This window comes from Chelonia mydas, chromosome 11 (assembly GCF_015237465.2).
Source record: "Chelonia mydas isolate rCheMyd1 chromosome 11, rCheMyd1.pri.v2, whole genome shotgun sequence".
NCBI lineage: Eukaryota > Metazoa > Chordata > Testudines > Cheloniidae > Chelonia > Chelonia mydas.
The window spans coordinates 10973306-10995702 of record NC_051251.2 but is presented as its reverse complement, the minus strand read 5'-3'; the positions used below and the strand labels follow the sequence as shown (position 1 = coordinate 10995702).

Sequence of the window (22397 nt, the reverse complement as noted above, 5' to 3'; positions counted from 1 at the left end):
TCTATGATGAGTTGCATGCAACTCTGGGGGGTGCCCCTACCACTACCCCCCCCCCCCGTGGACACCTGCAAGGTCTCACACAATAGGGATGAGGATTCTGGGGACGAGGAAGATGAGGAGGAGGAGGATAGCGCACAACAGGCAAGTGGAGAAACCATTCTCCCCGACAGCCAGGAATTTTTTATCACCCTGGAGCCAATACCCTTCCAAGGTGGCCTCCCAGACCATGAAGCCACACAAGGCACCTCTGGTGAGTGTACCTTTGTAAATATAATACATGGTTTAAAAGCAAGTGTGTTTAATGATTAATTTGCCCTGAAGACTTGGGATGCATTCGCAGCCAGTACAGCTACTGGAAAAGTCTGTTAACGTGTCTGGGGATGTAGCGGAAATCCTCCAGGGACATTATTAAAGATACATTCAGAGGTGGCCATTCCTGCTGGGCTGTTTGCCTGTGGCTGAAAATAAATCATCCCCGCTTTTAGCCATGTGGTGGCGGGGGGGGGGGCCGTTCACACTGAGCTGTTCGCGTTTGGCTGGCAGGGATCTTCCCTGATACTAGTCACGCGGTGGGAGGAGGGGCGAAGCGATCATCTCAGAGAATTGAGGGGTGGAGGGGGAGTGGGAGTTAGTTGGGTTTGTGCTGCACATTAACCCAAAAACCGCAGCCCCTCCTTTTAAAAGGCCAACCCAACAGGTGCTTAGTATGGGAAAGGAGGGCGCTGCTGTTTGAAACCATCCCCACATGTTATGAAGGTTGAAGAAGCCGAAAGACTGTGGCTTACCATGGCTGCCTACAAGCCGAATTCTGTTGCCTGGCCCTGCGTGTGTGATCTCTTATACCAAACCAGCAGTTCCTCAATATAAGAGGCAAAATGCGACCTTGTACTGAAAGCACGTATGCTATGTAATGTTAACAGTTTGGTTCACCGTGAAAGAGTCTACCCATTGTTCTCTAAAATGTGTCTTTTTAAAATACTACTCTCCCTTTTTTTCCTCCCGCAGTTGCAAACGTTTCAACACTCCCCCTATCATCTCCATCCCAGAAGTGCAGATAAGAAGGCGAAAAAACCGCACTCGCGATGAAATGTTCTCTGAGCTCATGCAGTCCTCCCGCACTGAAAGAGCTCAGCAGAACGTGTGGAGGCAAACAATGGCAGAGTCCAGGAAAACAGAAAATGAACGCGAGGACAGGAGGGACAAGCAAGAGGAGAGGTTGCAGGAGCAAGAGGAGAGGTGGCGGCAGCGTGATGAGAGGAGGCAGGATGCAATGCTGAGGCTACTGGGGGATCAAACTGATATGCTCCGGTGTCTGGTGGAGCTGCAGGAAAGGCAGCAGGAACACAGACCGCTGCTGCAGCCCCTGTGTAACCCAAGTTCCATAGCCTCCTCACCCAGACGCCCAAGAATGCTGGGAGGGGGGCCTCTGGGCACCCAACCACTCCACCCCAGAGGACGGCCCAAGCAACAGAAGGCGGGCATTCAATAATTTTTGAAGTGCAGCGTAGCCTTGTCCTTCTCTCCTCCCCTCATCCACCACCCCACCCGATGCTTCCCTCCTCCCACACCCATCCCGGGCTACCTTGGCAGCTATCCCCCTATTTGTGTGATGAATTAATAAAGAATGCTATGATTTTGAAACAACAATGACTTTATTGCCTCTGCAAGCAGTGATCGAAGGGGTGAGGCCGGTTGGCTTACAGGGAAGTAGAGTGAACGTAGAGGGCGGGATGGTTTCATCAAGGAGAAACAAACAGAACTGTCACACCGTAGCCTGGCCGGTCATGAAACTGGTTTTCAAAGCTTCTCCGATGCACAGCGCACCCTGCTGTGTTCTTCTAATCGCCCTGGCGTCTGGCTGCGCGTAATAAGTTGCCAGGCAATTTGCCTCAACCTCCCACCCCGTCATAAATGTCTCCCCCTTACTCTCACAGAGATTGTGGAGCACACAACAAGCAGCAATAACAATGGGAATATTGGTTTCGCTGAGGTCTAACCGAGTCAGTAAACTGCGCCAGCGTGCTTTTAAATGTCCACATGCACATTCTACCACCATTCTGCCCTTGCTCAGCCTATAGTTGAACAGCTCCTGACTACTGTCCAGGCTGCCTGTGTATGGCTTCATGAGCCATGGCATTAAGGGGTAGGCTGGGTCCTCAAGGATAACTATAGGCATTTCAACATCCCCAACGGTGCTTTTCTGGTCTGGGAAGTAAATCCCTTCCTGCAGCTGTTCAAACCAGACCAGACCAGACCAGAGTTCCTGAAGACACGAGCGTCATGTGCCTTTCCCTGCACTGATGTTGGTGAACTATCACTTGTGATCCACCAGTGCTTGCAGCACCATTAACAAGCACCCCTTGCGGTTTACATACTGGCTGCCAAGGTGGTCCAGTCCCAAGACAGGGATATGCGTTCCGTCTATCACCCCGCCACAGTTAGGGAATCCCATTGCAGAAAAGCCATCCACTATGACCTGCATAGTCCCCAGAGTCACTACCCTTGATAGTAGCAGCTCAGTGATTGCCTTGGCTACATGGATCACAGCAGCCCCCACAGTAGATTTGCCCACTCCAAATTGATTCCCAACTGACCGGTAGTGTCCGCTGTTGCAAGCTTCCAGAGGGTTATCGCCACTCGCTTGTGAACTGTGAGGGCTGCTCTCATCTTGGTATTCTTGCACTTCAGGGCACGGGAAAGCAAGTCACAAAGTTCCATGAAAGTGCCCTTACGCATGCGAAAGTTTCGCAGCCACAGGGAATCATCTCATATCTGCAACACCATGCAGTCCCACCAGTCTGTGCTTGTTTCACGTGCCCAGAATCGGCGTTCCAAGGCATGAGCCTACCCCATTGCCACCAGGATGTCCAAATTGCCGGGGCCAATCCTTTAAGAGAAGTCCTCATCCATGTCCTCATCACTCTCGTCACCGCGCTGCAGTCACCTCCTCACCTGGTTTTGCGAGTTCTTGTTCTGCACACACTGCAGGATAATGTGAGAGGTGTTTACAATGCTCATAACTGCCGCGGTGATCTCAGCGGGCTCCATGCTTGCTGTGGTATGGTGTCTGCAGGAGAGCAGAGCTGCAGTGGAAGCGGTGGCTGACGACGGATGCCACGATAATAGATATTTACAGAGAACGACGAGAGGACCTGCGAGGTGGATTCATGAGAGCAGGACAGCAGAGTTGCAGCGGAAGCAGTGGAGGACGACGGTTAGCACTGCACACATTTCCCGAGGAAGAACACACGTACCTAGGAGCCCATGAAAGACAACATGGAGAAATTCGCTATTGAGACAATAGCAGCAGAGCGGAGTTGCAGCCGAAGCGGTGGATGACAACGGTTAGCAGTCCTACTCTACCGTCTGCTGAAAGCAGTATGGCGTCCGCACGGAAAAAAGGCACAAAAAGATTGTCTGCCTTTCCTTTCACGAAGAGAGGGACGACTAACAACATGTACCCAAAACCACCCGAGATAATGTTTTTGCCCCATCAGGCATTGGCAGCCTAACCCAGAATTCCAATGGGCAGCAGAGACTGCGGGAACTGTGGGATAGCTACCCATAGTGCACCGCTCCGTAAGTCGATGCTAGCCACGGTAGTGAGGACGCACTCCGCCGACTTAATGCGCTTAGTGTGGACATTTACAATTGACTGTATAAAATCGATTTCTAAAAATCGACTTCTATAATATCGACCTAATTTCACAGTGTAGACATACCTTTTTAGATAATATCTTTCTTTTAAACAGCACTGTATTAATGAATGAGAAGCTATGTTATACATATAAAAGTGTATAGTGTGTTGCAACTGACTAATGTGTGGAAGAGAGGGAGATTAAGATAAAATCCTTGGGAGGGGGAAAACACATGGATACCCTCCCCTGGGAATGGCACATTTAGAATAAATGCAGAACATGCCATCTGTTGCATTCCAAAGGCAAAAAACTGCTCGTCAGAATTATTTTTTATAAGCAAGGGTGTTAAACTCTTCCATAGAAGGGATGTTTCATCAGTATCCAGAGATGGAGATGAAGATGACCAGAAATTGGAAAATCTCCCCCCTTCCAATTAAACATTTGGAATATACCTACACCTATTTCATTTAGACATTCACAAATTATTGTATTCGATTATTGGTTCATGAACAGAAGTTTCAAAATTAGTTGAAGTATCTGTCATATACAGCTTAAAATAAATCAACTGAATCATTATATATCAAGACTTTTTTTTTTTTTTTTTTTACACAGTCTATATTGGTAAATAAATAAAATCTTGGATTACACTTCATGTCCAGTTCTTTTAAGTTTTTTTAGTTTATCTGTTGTCAAAGAAATTATAGATGTATCAAGATTTATTAATAAAGTCAAAGCCCCCGTGCATAATTAGTTAAAGCAATGATCATTAACCTCTGAGAGGAAATATTGATTTTTTCATTTGCATTTACGCACACAGAATTGATATTTGCTCTATCTTAACAACTATAGCTTAGGTTTCATTGCTTGCATTTATCTTAATTCACAGAGCTAAAAATATCAGCCACTGTGTATATTTGTTTTGTGAAAACTATTCTTTTTGTGTTGTCTGAAACATAGCTACGAGTGGCAAAACATAAAGGTTAAAAGCACAAATTTGGGGGAGAAGGGAAGAGGATAATTAGGGGGGCTGTTTTTAAAATAAACCGAGAGGCTAACCCTGCAGCCTTTATTCATACGTTGTGATAGTTATAACATTAAACCGTTACATCAGTGAGCCACAGAAGTTATTAGAATACAATAGCTACCATTAAGCAGCCACATAAAACATTCCTAACACTAATGTTTTTTTTTAATCCAGTATGCTGAATGGTTGGAGGGAAAAGACACATTGAATCCCTGACCTTTTAATTTTGGTTAATTTCATGCTCAAGAAAGTCAGACACAGGCAACACTGGCTAGAGCCAGAATTAGCAAAGGTAAGTGCTGCGCAAGATTCTTCATGCAGAGCTTCCACTGCACTTCTGACCTGCTTTTGTGAGAGCCTTTCTTGAGCTGAGCCTGCCAACCATGCTGAATCAAAGAATCAGAGAAATTGAAACTGGAAAAGTTCAGGCTGTCTATGGCCTGATCCTGAGAGGTGCAGGTCAACTTGCAGCCACCACAGCAATTGCTGCCCTAGTGGGTGTCCACACTACCCTGCTTGGGTCAGTGGTGTGCGTCCACTGTAAGAGCCAACACAGGCCATAGAACTTCCCAAAAATAATTTCCAGAGCAGACCTTTCAGAAAAACATCCAATCATGGACAATCTCCCACGACCCCTGGTAAATTGTTCCAGTGGTTAATTACTCTCACCATTATAAATGTAAGCACTATCACTGACTTAAGAGGGGCATTGTGGGGCTCTCAACTCTGCTGGCAGCTCCCTGCCAAAAGCCTGCCTGCCCCACAAGCTCCTGGTGGGCTGCCCCCCTCAGCTTCTGCCCTACCCGTTCTCCGCCGGGGGGGGGGAGGGAAGCCACCCAGGGCTTCTCCCCTGCCCATCCCCCACCGGGAGCAGGGGGAAGCCACCTGGGGCTTCTCACCACTGGAGAGCGGTGTCCAACTGTCCTGGCTTCTTCGCCCCTCTATATCCCCCGCCTTCCCACTGGGAACCCTGCAGTCTTGTCAGTTTCACAGCTCAGGGACCCTGGCCAGGAGCAGGGTCCAGCCACCCAGCTCTCCAGGGAAGTGGGGGCTTTCTTGTTAATTTCACAGCTCATGCCCTGAAACTGGTAAGACAGCCAATGTAAGGGACGCAGTGTTGTTCTAACTACACCTACATAAGCCTCTCACATCTCGTGGAGGTGGAGTTATTATATCAGTATAGTAGGACACTTACATTGGTAGGAGGAAGGCTGTCGTGTACACACTGACATAATTAACTGTGTAGTGTAGACCTGCCCTAACTCTATTCCCACAGAAACACCTTTCTGGTGAGTGATACCTAAAAAAAAAAAACCCAGAAACAAAATACATATCAAGAAGTATTTGAAAAGTGAACATTATAGTCTGATCACTATTACAGGATAATCCAAGAAGTTTCCTGTTTCAAAACTACAATGGAGGAAAAGAACACATTCTGCATTGTTATATTAACTACATAGCACCAATATGCGGACACGGTCAAATACTTTAGATCCAAATTTTAAGCCTGGTAAAAATCAAACCAAAAAAGTTTTAAGAGAATGAATGGCACCATTGTGAAAATGCTGGATGGGCTTCAGGACCCCTGGATTCTACTCAGACCTCTGCCACAGACTTCAGTCACTTTCCTTTACTGTGCTGCAATTCCCCATCTCCATAAATTGGGACACTTTACTTCCTCTAACCTCATTGATACATCCTGCATATGTTCATGAGAAGCTCCAAAATTACACTGATGGGCATTATAGAAAAGCACAGATATACACAGGAAAATGCTTTTATAAAACTTTGTAAAAATATTTTCAAGACTTTTTAAAATATGAGTACAACCTAAAAAAATGGGGAGGGATGGAAAAGATAGAGGTTTCAGGTGATGTAAAGAGTTACCCAAAGTACTGGAAAGAAATGTAATAGCAATGTGTTAATTCATGAGACCCATAAGGGAAACTTTAGTTTCACTGTCCAAGCTGAGTAAAGTACATAAAAGATTAAAACTAAATTAGATTTTGGTGTTTATTAAATAACTGTTAATTAATAAACTAGGCTGTTAATGATAAGATGTTTATCTCAACAGTGCACATTTAATCATGCAATATTTCCACTGTATATATATTGCATATTACTATTATTATTTATATTATGGAGGCAGCTAGCATACTCCAATCAGGACGGAGGCTCTACTGAGCCAGATGCTTTACAGATGTAGGAAAACATGGTTCCTACCCAAAGTAACGTTTGCTATTGGTGTTACAAATTAAGGTAAGGGCGGAAATCCTGCATTCCTTACATATGCAATGCTCCCACTGAAGGCAATAGTAATGTTAGGTGAACAAGGAATGCAGGTTAGGCTCTACGGCCCAGATTTTTAAAAGTATCTAGACAACTGACTCCTACTAATTTCAATGAGTTAGCCATGTACATACCTGTGAAAAGCTGGCCCCAATTCTATAACACACTTTTATATACAGACTTATGATTTGAAAAGGTAGTAATTTTACATTCATTTTATATTTTGATAATTCAGATCAGACAAAGAAAAAAAAAACCACCATAATTTCCTTGAACTACCATAACAAAAAGAAAAGGAGTACTTGTGGCACCTTAGAGACTAACCAATTTATCTGAGCATAAGCTTTCGTGAGCTACAGCTCACTTCATCGGATGCATACTGTGGAAAGTGTAGAAGATCTTTTTATACACACAAAGCATGAAAAAATACCTCCCCCCACCCCACTCTCCTGCTGGTAATAGCTTATCTAAAGTGATCACTCTCCTTACAATGTGTATGATAATCAAGGTGGGCCATTTCCAGCACAAATCCAGGGTTTAACAAGAACGTCTGGGGGGGGGGGGGGGGGGGGGGAGGGGGAACAAGAGGAAATAGGTTACCTTGCATAATGACTTAGCCACTCCCAGTCTCTATTCAAGCCTAAGTTAATTGTATCCAATTTGCAAATGAATTCCAATTCAACAGTCTCTCCCTGGAGTCTGGATTTGAAGTTTTTTTGTTGTAATATCGCAACTTTCGGGCTGAAATTGTGGAAAAGCAGCATCACTTGCCCCACAACCTCAGCCATGCAGAACACAATGCCATCCACAGCCTCAGAAACAACTCTGACATCATAAGCAAAAAGGCTGACAAAGGAGGTGCTGTTGTCATCATGAATAGGTCGGAATATGAACAAGAGGCTGCTCGGCAGCTCTCCAACACCACTTTCTACAAGCCATTACCCTCTGATCCCACAGAGAGTTACCAAAAGAAACTATAGCATTTGCTCAAGAAACTCCCTGAAAAAGCACAAGATCAAATCCGCACAGACACACCCCTGGAACCCCGACCTGGGATATTCTATCTACTACCCAAGATCCATAAACCTGGAAATCCTGGATGCCCCATCATCTCAGGCATTGGCACCCTGACAGAAGGATTGTCTGGCTATGTAGACTCCCTCCTCAGGCCCTACGCTACCAGCACTCCCAGCTACCTTCGAGACACCACTGACTTCCTGAGGAAACTACAATCCATCGGTGATCTTCCTGATAACACCATCCTGGCCACTATGGATGTAGAAGCCCTCTACACCAACATTCCACACAAAGATGGATTACAAGCCGTCAAGAACACTATCCCCGATAATGTCACGGCTAACCTGGTGGCTGAACTTTGTGACTTTGTCCTTACCCATAATTATTTTACATTTGGGGACAATGTATACCTTCAAATCAGCGGCACTGCTATGGGTACGCACATGGCCCCACAGTATGCCAACATTTTTATGGCTGACTTAGAACAACGCTTCCTCAGCTCTCGTCCCCTAACGCCCCTACTCTACTTGCGCTATATTGATGACATCTTCATCATCTGGACCCATGGAAAAGAAGCTCTTGAGGAATTCCACCATGATTTTAACAATTTCCATCCCACCATCAACCTCAGCCTGGTCCAGTCCACACAAGAGATCCACTTCCTGGACACTACAGTGCTAATAAACAATGGTCACATAAACACCACCCTATACCGGAAACCTACTGACAGCTATTCCTACCTACATGCCTCCAGCTTTCACCCTGACCACACCACACGATCCATTGTCTACAGCCAAGCTCTGCGATACAACCGCATTTGCTCCAACCCCTCAGACAGAGACAAACACCTACAAGATCTCTATCAAGCATTCTTACAACTACAATACCCACCTGCGGAAGTGAAGAAACAGATTGATAGAGCCAGAAGAGTTCCCACAAGTCACCTACTACAGGACAGGCCTAACAAAGAAAATAACAGAACGCCACTAGCCGTCACCTTCAGCCCCCAACTAAAACCCCTCCAACGCATTATTAAGGATCTACAACCTATCTTGAGGGATGACCCAACACTCTCACAAATCTTGGGAGACAGGCCAGTCCTTGCCTACAGACAGCCCCCCAACCTGAAGCAAATACTCACCAGCAACCACATACCACACAACAGAACCACTAACCCAGGAACCTATCCTTGCAACAAAGCCCGTTGCCAACTGTGCCCACATATCTATTCAGGGGACACCATCACAGGGCCTAATAACATCAGCAACACTATCAGAGGCTGGTACACCTGCACATCCACCAATGTGATACATGCCATCATGTGCCAGCAATGCCCCTCTGCCATGTACATTGGTCAAACTGGACAGTCTCTACGTAAAAGAATAAATGGACACAAATCAGATGTCAAGAATTATAACATTCATAAACTAGTCGGAGAACACTTCAGTCTCTCTGGTCACGCGATTACAGACATGAAAGTTGCGATATTACAACAAAAAAAACTTCAACACCAGACTCCAGCGAGAGACTGTTGAATTGGAATTCATTTGCAAATTGGATACAATTAACTTAGGCTTGAATAGAGACTGGGAGTGGCTAAGTCATTATGCAAGGTAACCTATTTCCCCTTGTTCCCCCCCAGACGTTCTTGTTAAACCCTGGATTTGTGCTGGAAATGGCCCACCTTGATTATCATACACATTGTAAGGAGAGTGGTCGCTTTAGATAAGCTATTACCAGCAGGAGAGTGGGGCGGGGGGAGGTATTTTTTCATGCTTTGTGTGTATAAAAAGATCTTCTACACTTTCCACAGTATGCATCCGATGAAGTGAGCTGTAGCTCACGAAAGCTTATGCTCAAATAAATTGGTTAGTCTCTAAGGTGCCACAAGTACTCCTTTTCTTTTTGCAAATACAGACTAACACGGCTGTTCCTCTGAAACCTACCATAACAAAGAATATCCAAGGACTAATCACAAGTCTCCTGAGCTCCTGGGGCTTTTAATCTACAAACTACCTTGAAACCAATAGGATAATGGAATAAACCTTAAAAATGCTTAATCTCGCAAGACTCTAGTAGGTCAATAATTTAAATATTTATAACAATGCAGGTTACTTCAGACTAGGATTTCCACCAGAATATAAATGTCTTTAAAGTCCAATGTGTCTTAACTTTCAATTTTCAAATACAAAAATAACTGTTGATAGTTATTCTTAATTTAATTCATTACCTCTACACTGCAACTGTTAACTAAACACCCCTCAGAAATGTTACAAGGAAAAAAAAGAAACTCTTACCTTATATTATACTGGCCCGCTTTCAGCATACATCTATCAGGAAGCTGAGCAAGCTTCTTTGAGAGTGTTTTAAAATATTTTCTACATTGCTGCATTCCCATGCTTTGCTCATAATCTGTAGAGGCAGATAGCGGGAGCCCATCTCTAACACGGACCACTGAGGCAGATAAGATCATAGACATTGCCAACCGATTTAATGAAAACCTAAAACAAAACAAATACATTCAGAAATGCAACTCAGACAAAATTAAAACAAATAAACAAAAATTGAATATGCAGCCAGAACCATTACTATATGGTGACTAGATGAGGTAACTCTCAATCAAGGCTGATGGGTTGTATTCCTGGTTCAGCCTTAATACATGGCAAGTCACAAAGGGCTTAGTCTTGAACCTAAGCTCACAAAAGAAGTTCTGATGAGTAGTCCCTACCAGTCTCTCTGACTCACGAACAGGTCACAGAATCAGACTTTTGACTTCTCTTATTAATATGTATTATTCGTATTACCACAGCACTCAGATTGAGGCTCTGCTATTTTTTTTATTTATTATTTCTTTTACAGTAGTGCCTAGAGGCACCAACTGAGATCAAGATCATACTGGTAGGCGTTATACATACCACAATCTTTGTCTCACTAATCAAGAGAAGATCTTGCCCGAAGAGATTAAAGTCTACATAGGCAAGACAGACAAAGGAGTTTTATTATTCCCATTTTACAGATGGGGAACTGAGATATAGAGAGAATAAGGCCATGACCAAGGAAAAATTTAAAGAAGTGCCTAACTATAAACATGTGAATAGTTCTATTGAATTCAGTGGGACTATGCATATGCTTTAAGTTAGGCACACGTTTAAGTACCTTGCTGAATGGAGACTGACGTAACTTAACCAAAGTAACATAGGAAACATGCTGCCTGCTTCTTGTTTACAGTGTCACCTGAAAGTGAGAACAGACGTTCTCATGGCACTGTTGCTGGCATCACAAGATATTTATATGCCAGATGCGCTATGATTCATATGTCCCTTCATGCTTCAACTACCATGCCAGGAGACATGATGATCACAGGTTTTGCTCCATAACAATCCAAAACAGTGCGGACCGACGCATGTTCAATTTCATTATCTAAGTCAGATGCCACCAGCAGAAGGTTGATTTTCTTTTTTCAGGTTCTGTGGTTTCTGCATCAGAGTGTTGCTCTTTTTCGACTTCTGAAAGCATGCTCCACACCTCATCCCTCTCAGATTTTGGAAGGCACTTCAGATTCTTAAACCTTGGGTTGAGTGCTGTAGCTCTCTTTAGAAATTTCACATCGGTATCTTCTTTGCTTTTTATCAAACTTGTAGTGAAAGTGTTCTTAAAACAAACAACATGTGCTGGGTCATCATCCAAGACTGCTATAACATGAAATATAGGGCAGAATACGGGTTAAACAGAGCAGGAGACATACAATTCTCCCCCAAGGAGTTCAGTCACAAATTTAAGTAATACATTATTTTTTTAAACGAGCGTCATCAGCATGGAAGCATGTCCTCTGGAACGATGGCCGAAGCATGAAGAGGCACATGAATCTTTAGTGCATCTGGCATGTAAATATCTTGTAACGCCAGCTACAACAGTGTCACGCGAACGCCTGTTCTCACTTTTAGGTGACACTGTAATTAAGAAGGGGGCAGCATTATCTCCTGTAAATATAAACAAACTTGTTTCTCTTAGCGATTGGCTGAACAAGAAGTAGAACTGAGTAGACTTGTAGGCGCTGAAGTTTTACATTGTTTTGTTTTTGAGTGCAGTTACTTAAAAAAAAAACCCCTACATTTGTAAGTTGCACTTTCATGATAAAGAGACTGCACTACAGTACTTGTAAGAGGATAATTTGGTAGAATGCTGCCTGCTGAGGGGCTGATTGAGAGGGCAGAGTTAAGGTGTACAGTACTTGTGAGAATACTAAGGTGTGTGCCTGTTGTTATGTATTGTAAGGTGGTTTAACATCTCGTTTTCTTGCTTTTTCTAGGTTTGTGTCATGTCGTGTATCAGCCTTAACTATTTCACAATTTTCTATGTATTAGTTTATTTTCTTAACTGTATGAAAGCTTTACATTGTATGCTCCAGATGCCTATTTTATAAATTAAAATACACTACACAATGATACAACAAATAAAGGGCTGCTCATTCCACCCTGACACCATCAAATACAATCAGGAAAATAAAATAAACTTACACTCTAACCCTCGGCCCATATGCCTCTCCTTATACACCAAATAAAAAGTTATGGGCTTTGCAGCATTCCCAGGTGGTTAACAATTATCTAGCTGCTGGCAGACCAAGAGAGGGGGGGTAATAGGAGCCTATATAAGAAAAATACCCCAAAACCAGGACTGTCCCTATAAAATCGGGACATCTGGTCACCCTAAAAAATGGTGACAGAACAATGTCCCAGGTTACAAGGGCTCAGACCACTTATGCTTTGAAGGTTAGCACCAAAACCTGGGTATCCATGCAGAAGTCTATTAACAGCCAACGAAGTTCCAGGAACTCTGTTCTAATGAGCTTCAATTATAAAATTATGCTTAATAAGCAGGCTACCAAGTTCAGCACTAGTTTCCATTTCCAATTAATATCATTGTGTAACTCCAAGTAGAGTGCAGTACAATGACCTGATCTTGAGGTGTTATGGATAACCCACATCGGGGGGGTGGGGGGGAGAGGAGGGGTGGACTGCCTCCTTCTCACGAGCTGCACATTAAAAAAAACTTTTGGCTACAGCAACTACCCAACACACACACACCCCTGTGTTGCACCCATAACATGGCACTTGGTCCATGGAAGGAGGAGTGGGAGGAAACACAGGTCACAGCTGTTTTGCAGAGCAGCATTTGTGCTCACGCCCAGGGCCTGGAGGTGCCAAGGCACCTATCGCAACCTTACACTACGGGGAAGAGGCCGTAGGCAGGTTAACGCCTCCCTATCTCTAACAGGCAAGTGGCAGGTGGAATAATCCCTCCATTGCAATAGCGCCCCCACACACACACGCCCCACCGCTATCCCTATCCGTGCCCCCAACTTGTGCCCAGGTCCCCGAGGAGGAGGAGACCCATCCCTATGCTGCCCCCCTACCTGCACCCGGGGGAAGCCCATCGCTGTCGCACCCGGGGCCCCCGGGGGAGGGGCGCCCCGCCCCATCCCGGCCCCAGTTCCCACCTGAGCCGCCTCTGCGCACCCCGCACGCCCGGGTGGTCAGGCGGGCCTGGGTCTGTTGCTAGGCAACTGCTCTGCGAGGTGTAGCCGACCGTTTCGAACTCCCTGCCTCACCGGAGCCGCGGCATCGGCCGCAGGACCACGTCCGCCTGCCGCAAAGCATTGTGGGAACCACCTACGTGTCCCCGCAGCAATCAATGGCAGGGCGAGGGGATATCACGTGACTGTGCACGATCAGCGGGCCGGTGCGCTCGGCGGCGGGGTGAGGAGTGAGGCGGTGGTCGAGCTGCTGTTGCTCTCTGGTGATGTGGGGTGGTTGCAGGGGCGCGGTTGCTCAGAAGGGGTTGGGCCCCTATTGCTCTGCGGCGGTGGGGACGTGGCTGCTGGGCCGCCATTGCTCTGGTGGGGGGGGGGGTGGTTCACGTTGTCAGCGGTTTGTGATGCTAAGGAAGTTATGGGTATTGGAAACGTTGCCACAGATGCCTGGAAAAGGTGAGGCCCTGAAGTAGGCCCCCAAGTAGTTGTTGGCTTTCAGTGGGACTTGGGTTCCTAACGCTCCCTCAGGTGCTTGTGGACAGCCCCTCCCCCCCCCCCCTTCGCTGTGTATAAAGTGCCTGGTGAAGTTTTAATGTCATATAACTAATAAGTAATAATCCTTGGTGTTTCTGCCAAGTCCACCAACACTCCCAACTCAGCCCCAGCGGTAGCTGGCACCAGGCACTGGACTGAGACCGGGTCCAACACTATTCACACAGACCACCAAACAGTCGTCTGGTAACTCAGCGAAAGCAACCGGGCTTGATGTGAAAAGTCTCCACGTCCCATTACCAGTCCCTGACAAGAGTCATGTTTGTTTAACTTTTCTGTAATGTGACAAGAAGATTGTCTCCTTATAATACTCTTCCACTTGTCCGTGTTTCCTTCCATGCGGTACTACCTTATTTCATGTATTCTCATCTCATTTCTGTTCTCCCTTGCTGCCACTTTTTAATCTCTCCCTCCATCTTTGTTACTATTTAACTATATAATTGTATTTAACCTTGCAACGAATTGTAGGATTCAAATGATATGAAATACACCATGTGCCAGATTCTCTGGTCCAGCTGAGTTGCACTCAATATAAGAACAAGGCAGGGGAGGTGTCTTCAAGCCACCTTTGTATTCATGGTTTCAGAGTAGCAGCCGTGTTAGTCTGTATTCGCAAAAAAAAGGAGTACTAGTGACACCTTAGAGATTAACAAATTTATTTGAACATAAGCTTTTGTGGGATACAGCTCACTTCATCGGATGATTTGCATCCGATGAAGTGAGCTGTAGCTCACGGAAGCTTATGCTCAGATAAATTTGTTAGTCTCTAAGGTGCCACAAGTACTCTTTTTCTTTGTATTCCTGTGACTCTAGCCCTACTCCAGCAGCACATAACAGCTGGGAATACATTTTAAATGGGTACCTGGGAGTTCCCCAGATGTGATAGAGCCAGTGCAACAACTGAACACCTCTGTCTCTCTCTCTGTCTCACACTCTCTCACACACACACATGCACGTGCCTCACTGTGGACAGGTGACTGGAGATCTCCAGTGACAGAGTGACCCCTTGAATCTATGGACAGCAGCTGTAAATGGTTAATTTATACTGAAGGCTGGTTCCATTTCTTTAAATACAGTTAAATTTCTCCTTCCACCTGTTATTAGTTAAAAGGTGCTGGTAAGGGAGAAAAATTTGTTTTCAGATAGGGTGACCACAGATAGCAACTGTGAAAAATCAGGAAAGGGGATGGAGAATAATAGTTTCCTGTATAAGAAAAAACCCTGAATATCGGGACTGTCCCTATAAAATCAGGACATCTGGACACAGGCGCCAGCTCCTAATTTTCCATGGGGGTGCTCAGGCCCAGTTCCCACCCCCACTCCACCCCTTCCCCAAGATCCACCCTTTAGCCTGCCTTGTCCTGCCTCCTGCTCCACCCCGCCCTGCCTCTTCCCATCCCTCCCCCAAGCACACCCCATCCCTGTTCCTACCCCTCCCTCCCAGTGCCTCCTGCATGCCACGTGAGTGGGGGGGTGGGAGAAGAGCTTGGCTGCTGGTGGGTGCTAAGTACCCGCTGATTTTTTTCCATGGGTGCTCTGGCCCTGGAGAACCCACAGAGTCGGCATGAGGTGGGGTGGAAAGTAGATGAGGCAGAGAAACGGAGAGAAGACTGATCAGCTGGCACAAATGCCAGCAGAGTCAGGTTTAGTTCAAGCAGTGGTGAGATTGGTGAAGAGGAAACCACTAGTAAATGAACAGAGGGACTAGTGAAGGGAGTAGAACCAGGCAAAGTCTCATGCACTGTTTAATGACGTGGTCTTGTTTATCTGAATGTATGAAGAGGTGAGCAAAAGGCAAGACTTCGGAAACTATAGGAAAGGGTGTTCTCTAAACCAGTGGCTTTCCAGACTACTGTACCCTTGTCAGGAGTCTGATTTGTCTTGTGTACCCAAGTTTCACCTCACTTAAAAACTACTTGCTTACAAAATCCAATATAAACATACGAAAGTGTCACAGCACACTATTACTGAAAAATTGCTTACTTTCTCATATTTACCATATAATTATAAAATAAATCAATTGGAATATAAACATTGTACTTACATTTCACTGTATATTATCTAGAGCAATATGAACAAGTCATATGAAATTTTAGTTTGTACTGCCTTCACTGATGCTTTTTATGTAGCCTGTAATAAAACTAGGTAAGTATCTAGGTGAGTTGTTGTAGAAGACCTCTGCGTACCCCCAGGAGTGTGTGTATTCCTGGTTAAGAACCACTTCTCTAAACAATATTCTCAATGCTCACGGTGAAATCCATTTAAGTGTGGAGGAACTGCACAAGGCCTTGCACAGCACTTGAGCCTTGTAGTCATACTGTGCATGGGGAGGAGAAAAATGATCACGGATTGAAATAAGCTCCATAAGGTCTCTAAATTGTCACAATTACTCTTTACTGTGTACTTTTCTGAATTAGACTTGTAAGCCCACTGGAAAAGAGACCATGTCTACATATGTGTTTGTACTACTTAGCACAGTGGAGCTTCAATCCTGACTGTGGACTTTGGGCAGGACTGTAATATTCACTATAATGTTAATATTAATATAAATTTATGGTCCCTTTGTCCATACACAGAGGAGTGGTCATACCACAAGACACTACACAAAAAACCCAACTATAATAGGCTATATTGTATTATTGAGAACTGATAGTGATTATGTAATTAAAGATTGTACAATAAGTGGAGTTTAGGGTGCATGTGCAACCTTAATTTTGCCATTCCCTGATTTTGGGAGCTTGAGCTGTATCCTTAAGATTCTCTAGACACATCGATTACCTAATCCTTACAATGTTCTAGGGAAACATTTACAAATGGTGACACTGGCTCCAAGAGAAGTTAATTGCACAGGGCCACAGAAAGAGTCAGTGTTAGAATGAGATTACAGCCCCAGAGCTTCTGGCTCCTAGTGGTATACTCGGGTCCCTAGTGCACACCCTTCTGTCAGGAGCTTTAAAGGCTGACAAACCAATGACATTTAAAATGTCTTTTTCTTCCCTTACAAAATAGATCCTGTCTACTCCCCTCAGGCAACCCAGGCTACAACCTTGTAAAAGGGACACTGTTTACTGAATAAATCAGTAGGAGCTGTAACAGGGAGGCAAGAACTTAGCCCCAATCCTTAAAGGTATTTAGGTGCCTAAATCCTATTGGAGTTAGGCACCTAGATACTTTTGAGGTTCTGGGCCTTAGGGCTCAGCAGATCAAGAGGAGAAATGTAAAGCATAAAATGCATGTATAAAGGAGGAGTAGACCCTCTGGAAAAGAAAAGTTTAAGGGGAACGTAAAGTTGTCTGGATAACTTCAAAACTTAGATGGGTAAGTTGAATTGTAAGCAGTGGTACTGAACATAGATTAAATGGAATTGGTTGATTATTTTAGGATGTGGTTTAAAACCCTGAAATAATAAAGTGTGGCACTGTTCTGAAAAATCCTGCATAATTTACTCCTGGGGGAATTTTATGCCACTGTGCATGCGCAAAATTTGTGTCTCCTGTAGATTTCTTTGCAGAAAAATGACTTTCTGATGGGGAAGCAAAGGGAAGCCCCAAGAGCGGTCATACAATCCTCCCCAACAGTATGTTTCGGGTGCCCAAGCAGCAGGCAGAGAGGTAAATCACTGTGGGGCAGGAGGTGGAACTGGGGAAGACCCGGCTGGTGGCTCCTACCTTGTGTCCGGCTCAGCCACTAGTCACAGCTGAGCTGGGGAGGACAGGACTTCCTCTTCCCCTGCATGGCATCCAGTGCCAGGTCACACCCACCTCCAGATTTCTCCCCTAGCTGCAGGAAGCTCTGCAAACTCCCCCTGCCCCCGCTTCCTGCACTCATTGCTCCTCAGCTGCAGGGGAAGGGATTCCTATACAGGGAGCTGCTCCCCCATCTGCCCAATCACCATGCAGCCAGACCCTTGGGCCGAGCCTCAAACCCTCCCCCCCCCCCAACCCTCTCAACCCACGCCTGGATCCCACACACTAAACCCCTCTACACTTGGATCCTGCCTACCTGCCCAAACTGACTGGCAGGGCCTTGGGGTGTTTCTGGGGCAGGCCTGGTCCTTGCTCTGTGTCAGGGCTGGGTGCAGCTTCACAGCTGAGTCTGTGTCCCAGGGGGAGCTGTACAGTGATCTCCCACCTCTGGGCAGCCAGTGTCCTGTCCTTCCCAGTGCTGTGTTGGAAAGTCCACATTTATCTGACAAATAAAATTTGCAGAATTTTTAACTTTTTGGTGCAGAATGCCCTCAGGAGTAATAATTGCAGGGGTCACAAGTTGACTTGTGCAAGAAGCTACTGAAAGACTACTAGGGTTGTGTCTACTGTGTGGTTGAAACCAAGAGAGCACAAACTTTGAACAAGGTTTGCCTATACAACGTGGACACATTTTCCCCCTCCTCTGAGAAGTATGCAATACCACCAAGTCATCTATAGTACTGTTTTATAACAGAGATCTCAGAAAAGCCACTGGGCTAGAGAAAGCATGCAAGCAGCAATAGGAACTAGTCCTGTAAACACACATGTGACTGTGCCATACCATAGGTGCTGACTCTCTGGGTGTTCCAGGGCTGGAGTACCCATGGGGGAAAAAATGGTGGATGCTAAGCACCCACCTGCAGCCCCCTAGCACCTCCCGCCCATCAGCAGCCACATCAATCAGCACCTACCCCTCCCAGTGCCTCCCGCCTGCCATGATTAGCTGTTCCATGGCATGCCGGAGGCCCTGGGAGGAGTGGGGAAGGAGTGAGGGCAGGGTATGCTCAGGGGAGGAGGTAGGTAGAGGCAGGGTGGGGCCTTGGGAGAAAGAGTGAAGTGGGGGCTGGGACTGGGCAGTGTTGCACCCCAAGGATAAAATCCTGGCTCTGTTGAAGTCAATGGGCATTTTGGCCATTATTCCATTATGGAAGTTAGGGCCATCATTTCACCCCAAATATTTACAAAACATGAATCAGATCCCCCAAAATCATGACAGTGGCTTAAAAATCACAACACTAATTAGGTGTTTGTGTTTTTGTTAGAGCTGGTAGCGGTCACACTTTCAAGCTTTTGTCCACAACCATGAGATCAAGAACCTTACTGTTTTAAATGAAAGCTGACATTCTCAGATAAGAAGGTGAGCCTAGCATCTGGGACTTAAAGAAAAACACCAAATATTGTGACTCTCATAACAAAATTGTGAGAGTTGGCAATACAGTCACTGCTTCCCTGGTTTAAATGCTGTTGTTGCTAGCACAGTTGAGATGGGAGTGTGGTCAGGGTGATGAAGAAGATCCGTGAAACAATTTATTTCTTTGCTCACAATTTTTCCCTTGTTTCTCTGTTGAAATTTTCTCAGGAGTCCATTCTGGAGGTAGAAGAGGTTGTTCCTTAGAGCAACAGTGTGTCATTCTCTGGGACTTTACAAATGTAAAGAAACCCAGTAATATCACATAAACAACCTCACCACTAATAAATGCAATTGCTACAACAATTTGTGGCAACACTTATATCTGTGGCCTGCTCTCTTTCACACAAAATACTTAGTGTCTCTAAAAAGTAGTCTTCACAGTGCATCTCAGTCAGTCTGCAAAGTAACAAGCGCCAATGAGATCGACAAGTTATAAGTGTATTTTTATTTTCAGCGTCATCAATCCTGGATTTGTACAAATAAAACAAGATGAGCTATTTTTGATGATCATGTAACAAGCCATTCTAATAATAAAGGTCTCAATTCAGGGCTTTTCGTCTACTTAGTTTATTCCCTGTTCAGTGGGAAAAAATGAACCGAAAAGCCACATTAATGTACTCCTAGTAGGCATAATCCCTTTAGTTCCCTACATTACTGTAAGTGAACACATCACCAGACTTTGTTTGTATTCAAATATTTCCAGAGAGGGAAAATCATTCCAAGCTGATCACATCACAAGGCCAAAAATTTCAGTAGACGCCATTTAAACCATTACAATAAATAAAAGCATTATTTATTAATAAGATTGTACTATAAACACTTCATTTATATTCAGAGAACTCTGGGTCCCTAAAGAAATTTGCCTTTGAATGTAATACCCACAACAAACTTTGCATAAGTAGAGTTATGATGTTATATCCGTAATTTAATTCAGAAAGATGGAAAGTAGCCTGAGTGGGGCTGGAAAGCATTATTAGGTTCTGTAAGATCAAATAAGATTATAATTGAATGGGATGGAAATGTAGCTCTGTATAACAGTAACTCACCAAGACAGAGTAAGAATACTGTGTCTTTTGAATAACATTCATATTTTATTATTGATTACTTATTTTACATCAAATCTACTTTTGATTAGCAGGTAATGCTGAACAGAGACTGTAGCAGCAATGTGCACATTGGATACCTTGCTATATTTAAGAATGCCATACACGTGAGAGAAATGCATGCTTAAAGTTTTTAAAGGTTACTGGTACAATGGAACCAGTTGCCCAATCCCGCATCCCCTGGGTAGCTCAGGGAGCCAGCCGGGTGGGGAGCCAGCTGCCCAACTTCCCAGGTAGATCAGTCAGCCCACCCACCTGCCAGGCAGGGAGCCTGGCCTCTGAGGATCCAGGACTCCCAGGCAGCCCACTAGCCTGTTCCACCAGAAAATGTTCAGCCAGCTCTACTGAGGGCAGAGTTGACCCTATATTGGAACATGGTTAACAGTTCTCACAAGCCAAAATGGGATCCAAATCTTCCTTTCAGGTCTTGATTCAGCAAGCTACTTAAGAATATGATGAAGTCCATCCCTATTTAGGAAAGCACTTAAGCACAGACTGAAGTGCCACTGAAGTCAGTGGGATTGCAGCATGTATTTAAGTGCTTTGCTGAATTAGGACCTTGGACTCTTGTTGGCTGTGCAGGGCTACCAGGTGTCAAAGTAGTAGAACATGGCTAAAACAACTGCAAACTCAGGGCCAAATTCTGCATCAGTGTAACTGATTGGAGCAGTCACTCATGATGGCAGAAGATGTGACTGAATAAAGCCAGGGAGCTGGTCTGCTGAGTAAGAAAATGCCATTTTTACATACTTTTTCCTGCCCGTCATTGCACATTAATGATTAAGGCTAGGATTTAGTCATGGGTCCCCAGGACTGATGCTCAGGTGCTCCCCAGGTCCATTGCTGTAGCTGCCCCTGGGACCGCCGCCACTGGGGTGCTCCTCGGGGCCAGCCGCATTGGCCGCTGCAGCTGCAGACATTCTGTGAACTCCATGACAGAATCACAGCCTAATTAATGATTTCACACTATAATGCTTCTCTTGTTGAAGTAGATGGTCACCTTAGAGCTCCTCAGAAGGTAAAAAAAAAAAAAAATCAAAAACCCTCTTTGATGGGGAGTCCTCCCCACATGGTTAATGGACAATTAACCTTATGGGGCACCTCTAGGAGAGTCAGGACCTGCTACAGCCTAGGCCAGGTCTACACTACAGACCTATATCAGTATAACTACATCGCTTGGAGGTGTGAAAAATCCACACCCCCAAATGATGTAGTTATATTGACCTAACCCACTCTGTAAACAGTGCTATGTTGACAGGAGGGCTTCTGTTGACATAGCTCTCAGAGAGGTGAATTAACTACACCAATAGGAGACTCTCACCCTTTGGTGTAATTGTGTTTTCACTAAAATGCTGCAGCAGTGCAGTACGTGAAGACACTCCCTAATTGAAGATGAAGCCCACCTGGGCAGGAGCAGGCAGGAGCTTGTATAAAACCAACAAGGTGACAACAGTCGGGGGCTGCAGGTAGGAGCTCTGCAGTCACTCTCAAGAGAGAAGGGGAGTTAACTAGGGCTGGAGGGAGATAGTGGGCAGCCACTCTGAGCACAGAGAGGTGGCTAGGAGGAAACCTGGGGAGGGAAAGCCCTGGGATCCTGTCCCTGACAGAAGGGTTTACCAGAGGAGTTGTGGGGAAGAAAGCTTGTGGAAAGCAGAGTAGGAAGAGCCCAGGGAAAGAGCAGCAAGGAGGAGACTCTGAAGACCTTGGCTGGATGATAGGGTCCCTAGGCTAAAACCTGAAGTAGCGGGCAAGCCTGGGTTTCCCTACCAGCCACTGGGGAAGTGGTACAGACTAGGAATTGTCATGGAGGATGGCCTGGGATGGTGTACCATTGGTCCAGCAAGACGATACCCCGGAAGGGGAAAACTATATATTGACATGGCCAAAGGGCTGAGTCACAAAGAGAGAGCACCGTGAGCCCTGGAGAGCAAGAGGGACCATGGGATAAGTGAGCAACAGAAGGGGGTGCTAGACTGGAGGAAAGCTGATCCCCAGACCCAGCACCACCCACACAGTACTTCCTATTCCAAGGGTAGTTTAGATACTGTCAGTTAAACAGCAATAAAAATGGGGGTGAGTGCATTGTT

At 45.3% G+C, this 22397-nt stretch overlaps 1 protein-coding gene and 1 long non-coding RNA gene across 11 annotated transcripts in view; one reads left to right on the top strand and one right to left on the bottom strand.

Annotated features, from left to right (window-relative positions):
* Positions 1–13640, bottom strand: part of SEC22A (SEC22 homolog A, vesicle trafficking protein) — a 36213-nt gene extending 22573 nt beyond the window's left edge. For 3 of the 10 annotated variants that reach the window (XR_005227262.2, XR_005227263.2, XR_005227264.2), the window contains exons 1-2: positions 11125–11284; positions 10266–10469 (exon numbers count right to left, since the gene is read on the bottom strand). Coding sequence is in view for 7 of the 10 variants with exons in the window: in XM_043525549.1 (XP_043381484.1) it covers positions 10266–10469; positions 11125–11174 (254 nt within the window). In the remaining 3 variants the exon portion in view is untranslated. Of the gene's footprint in view, positions 1–10265; positions 10470–11124; positions 11285–12485; positions 12507–13381 lie in introns of those variants that run through there. The other 7 variants (XM_037912018.2, XM_037912017.2, XM_043525551.1 and 4 more) reach the window with 7 other exon arrangements.
* Positions 13641–13665: 25 nt separating this feature from the next.
* Positions 13666–22397, top strand: part of LOC119567310 — a 52147-nt gene continuing 43415 nt past the window's right edge. The window contains exon 1 of the long non-coding RNA XR_005227267.2: positions 13666–13724. This is a non-coding gene — a long non-coding RNA (uncharacterized LOC119567310). The remainder of the gene's footprint in view (positions 13725–22397) is intronic.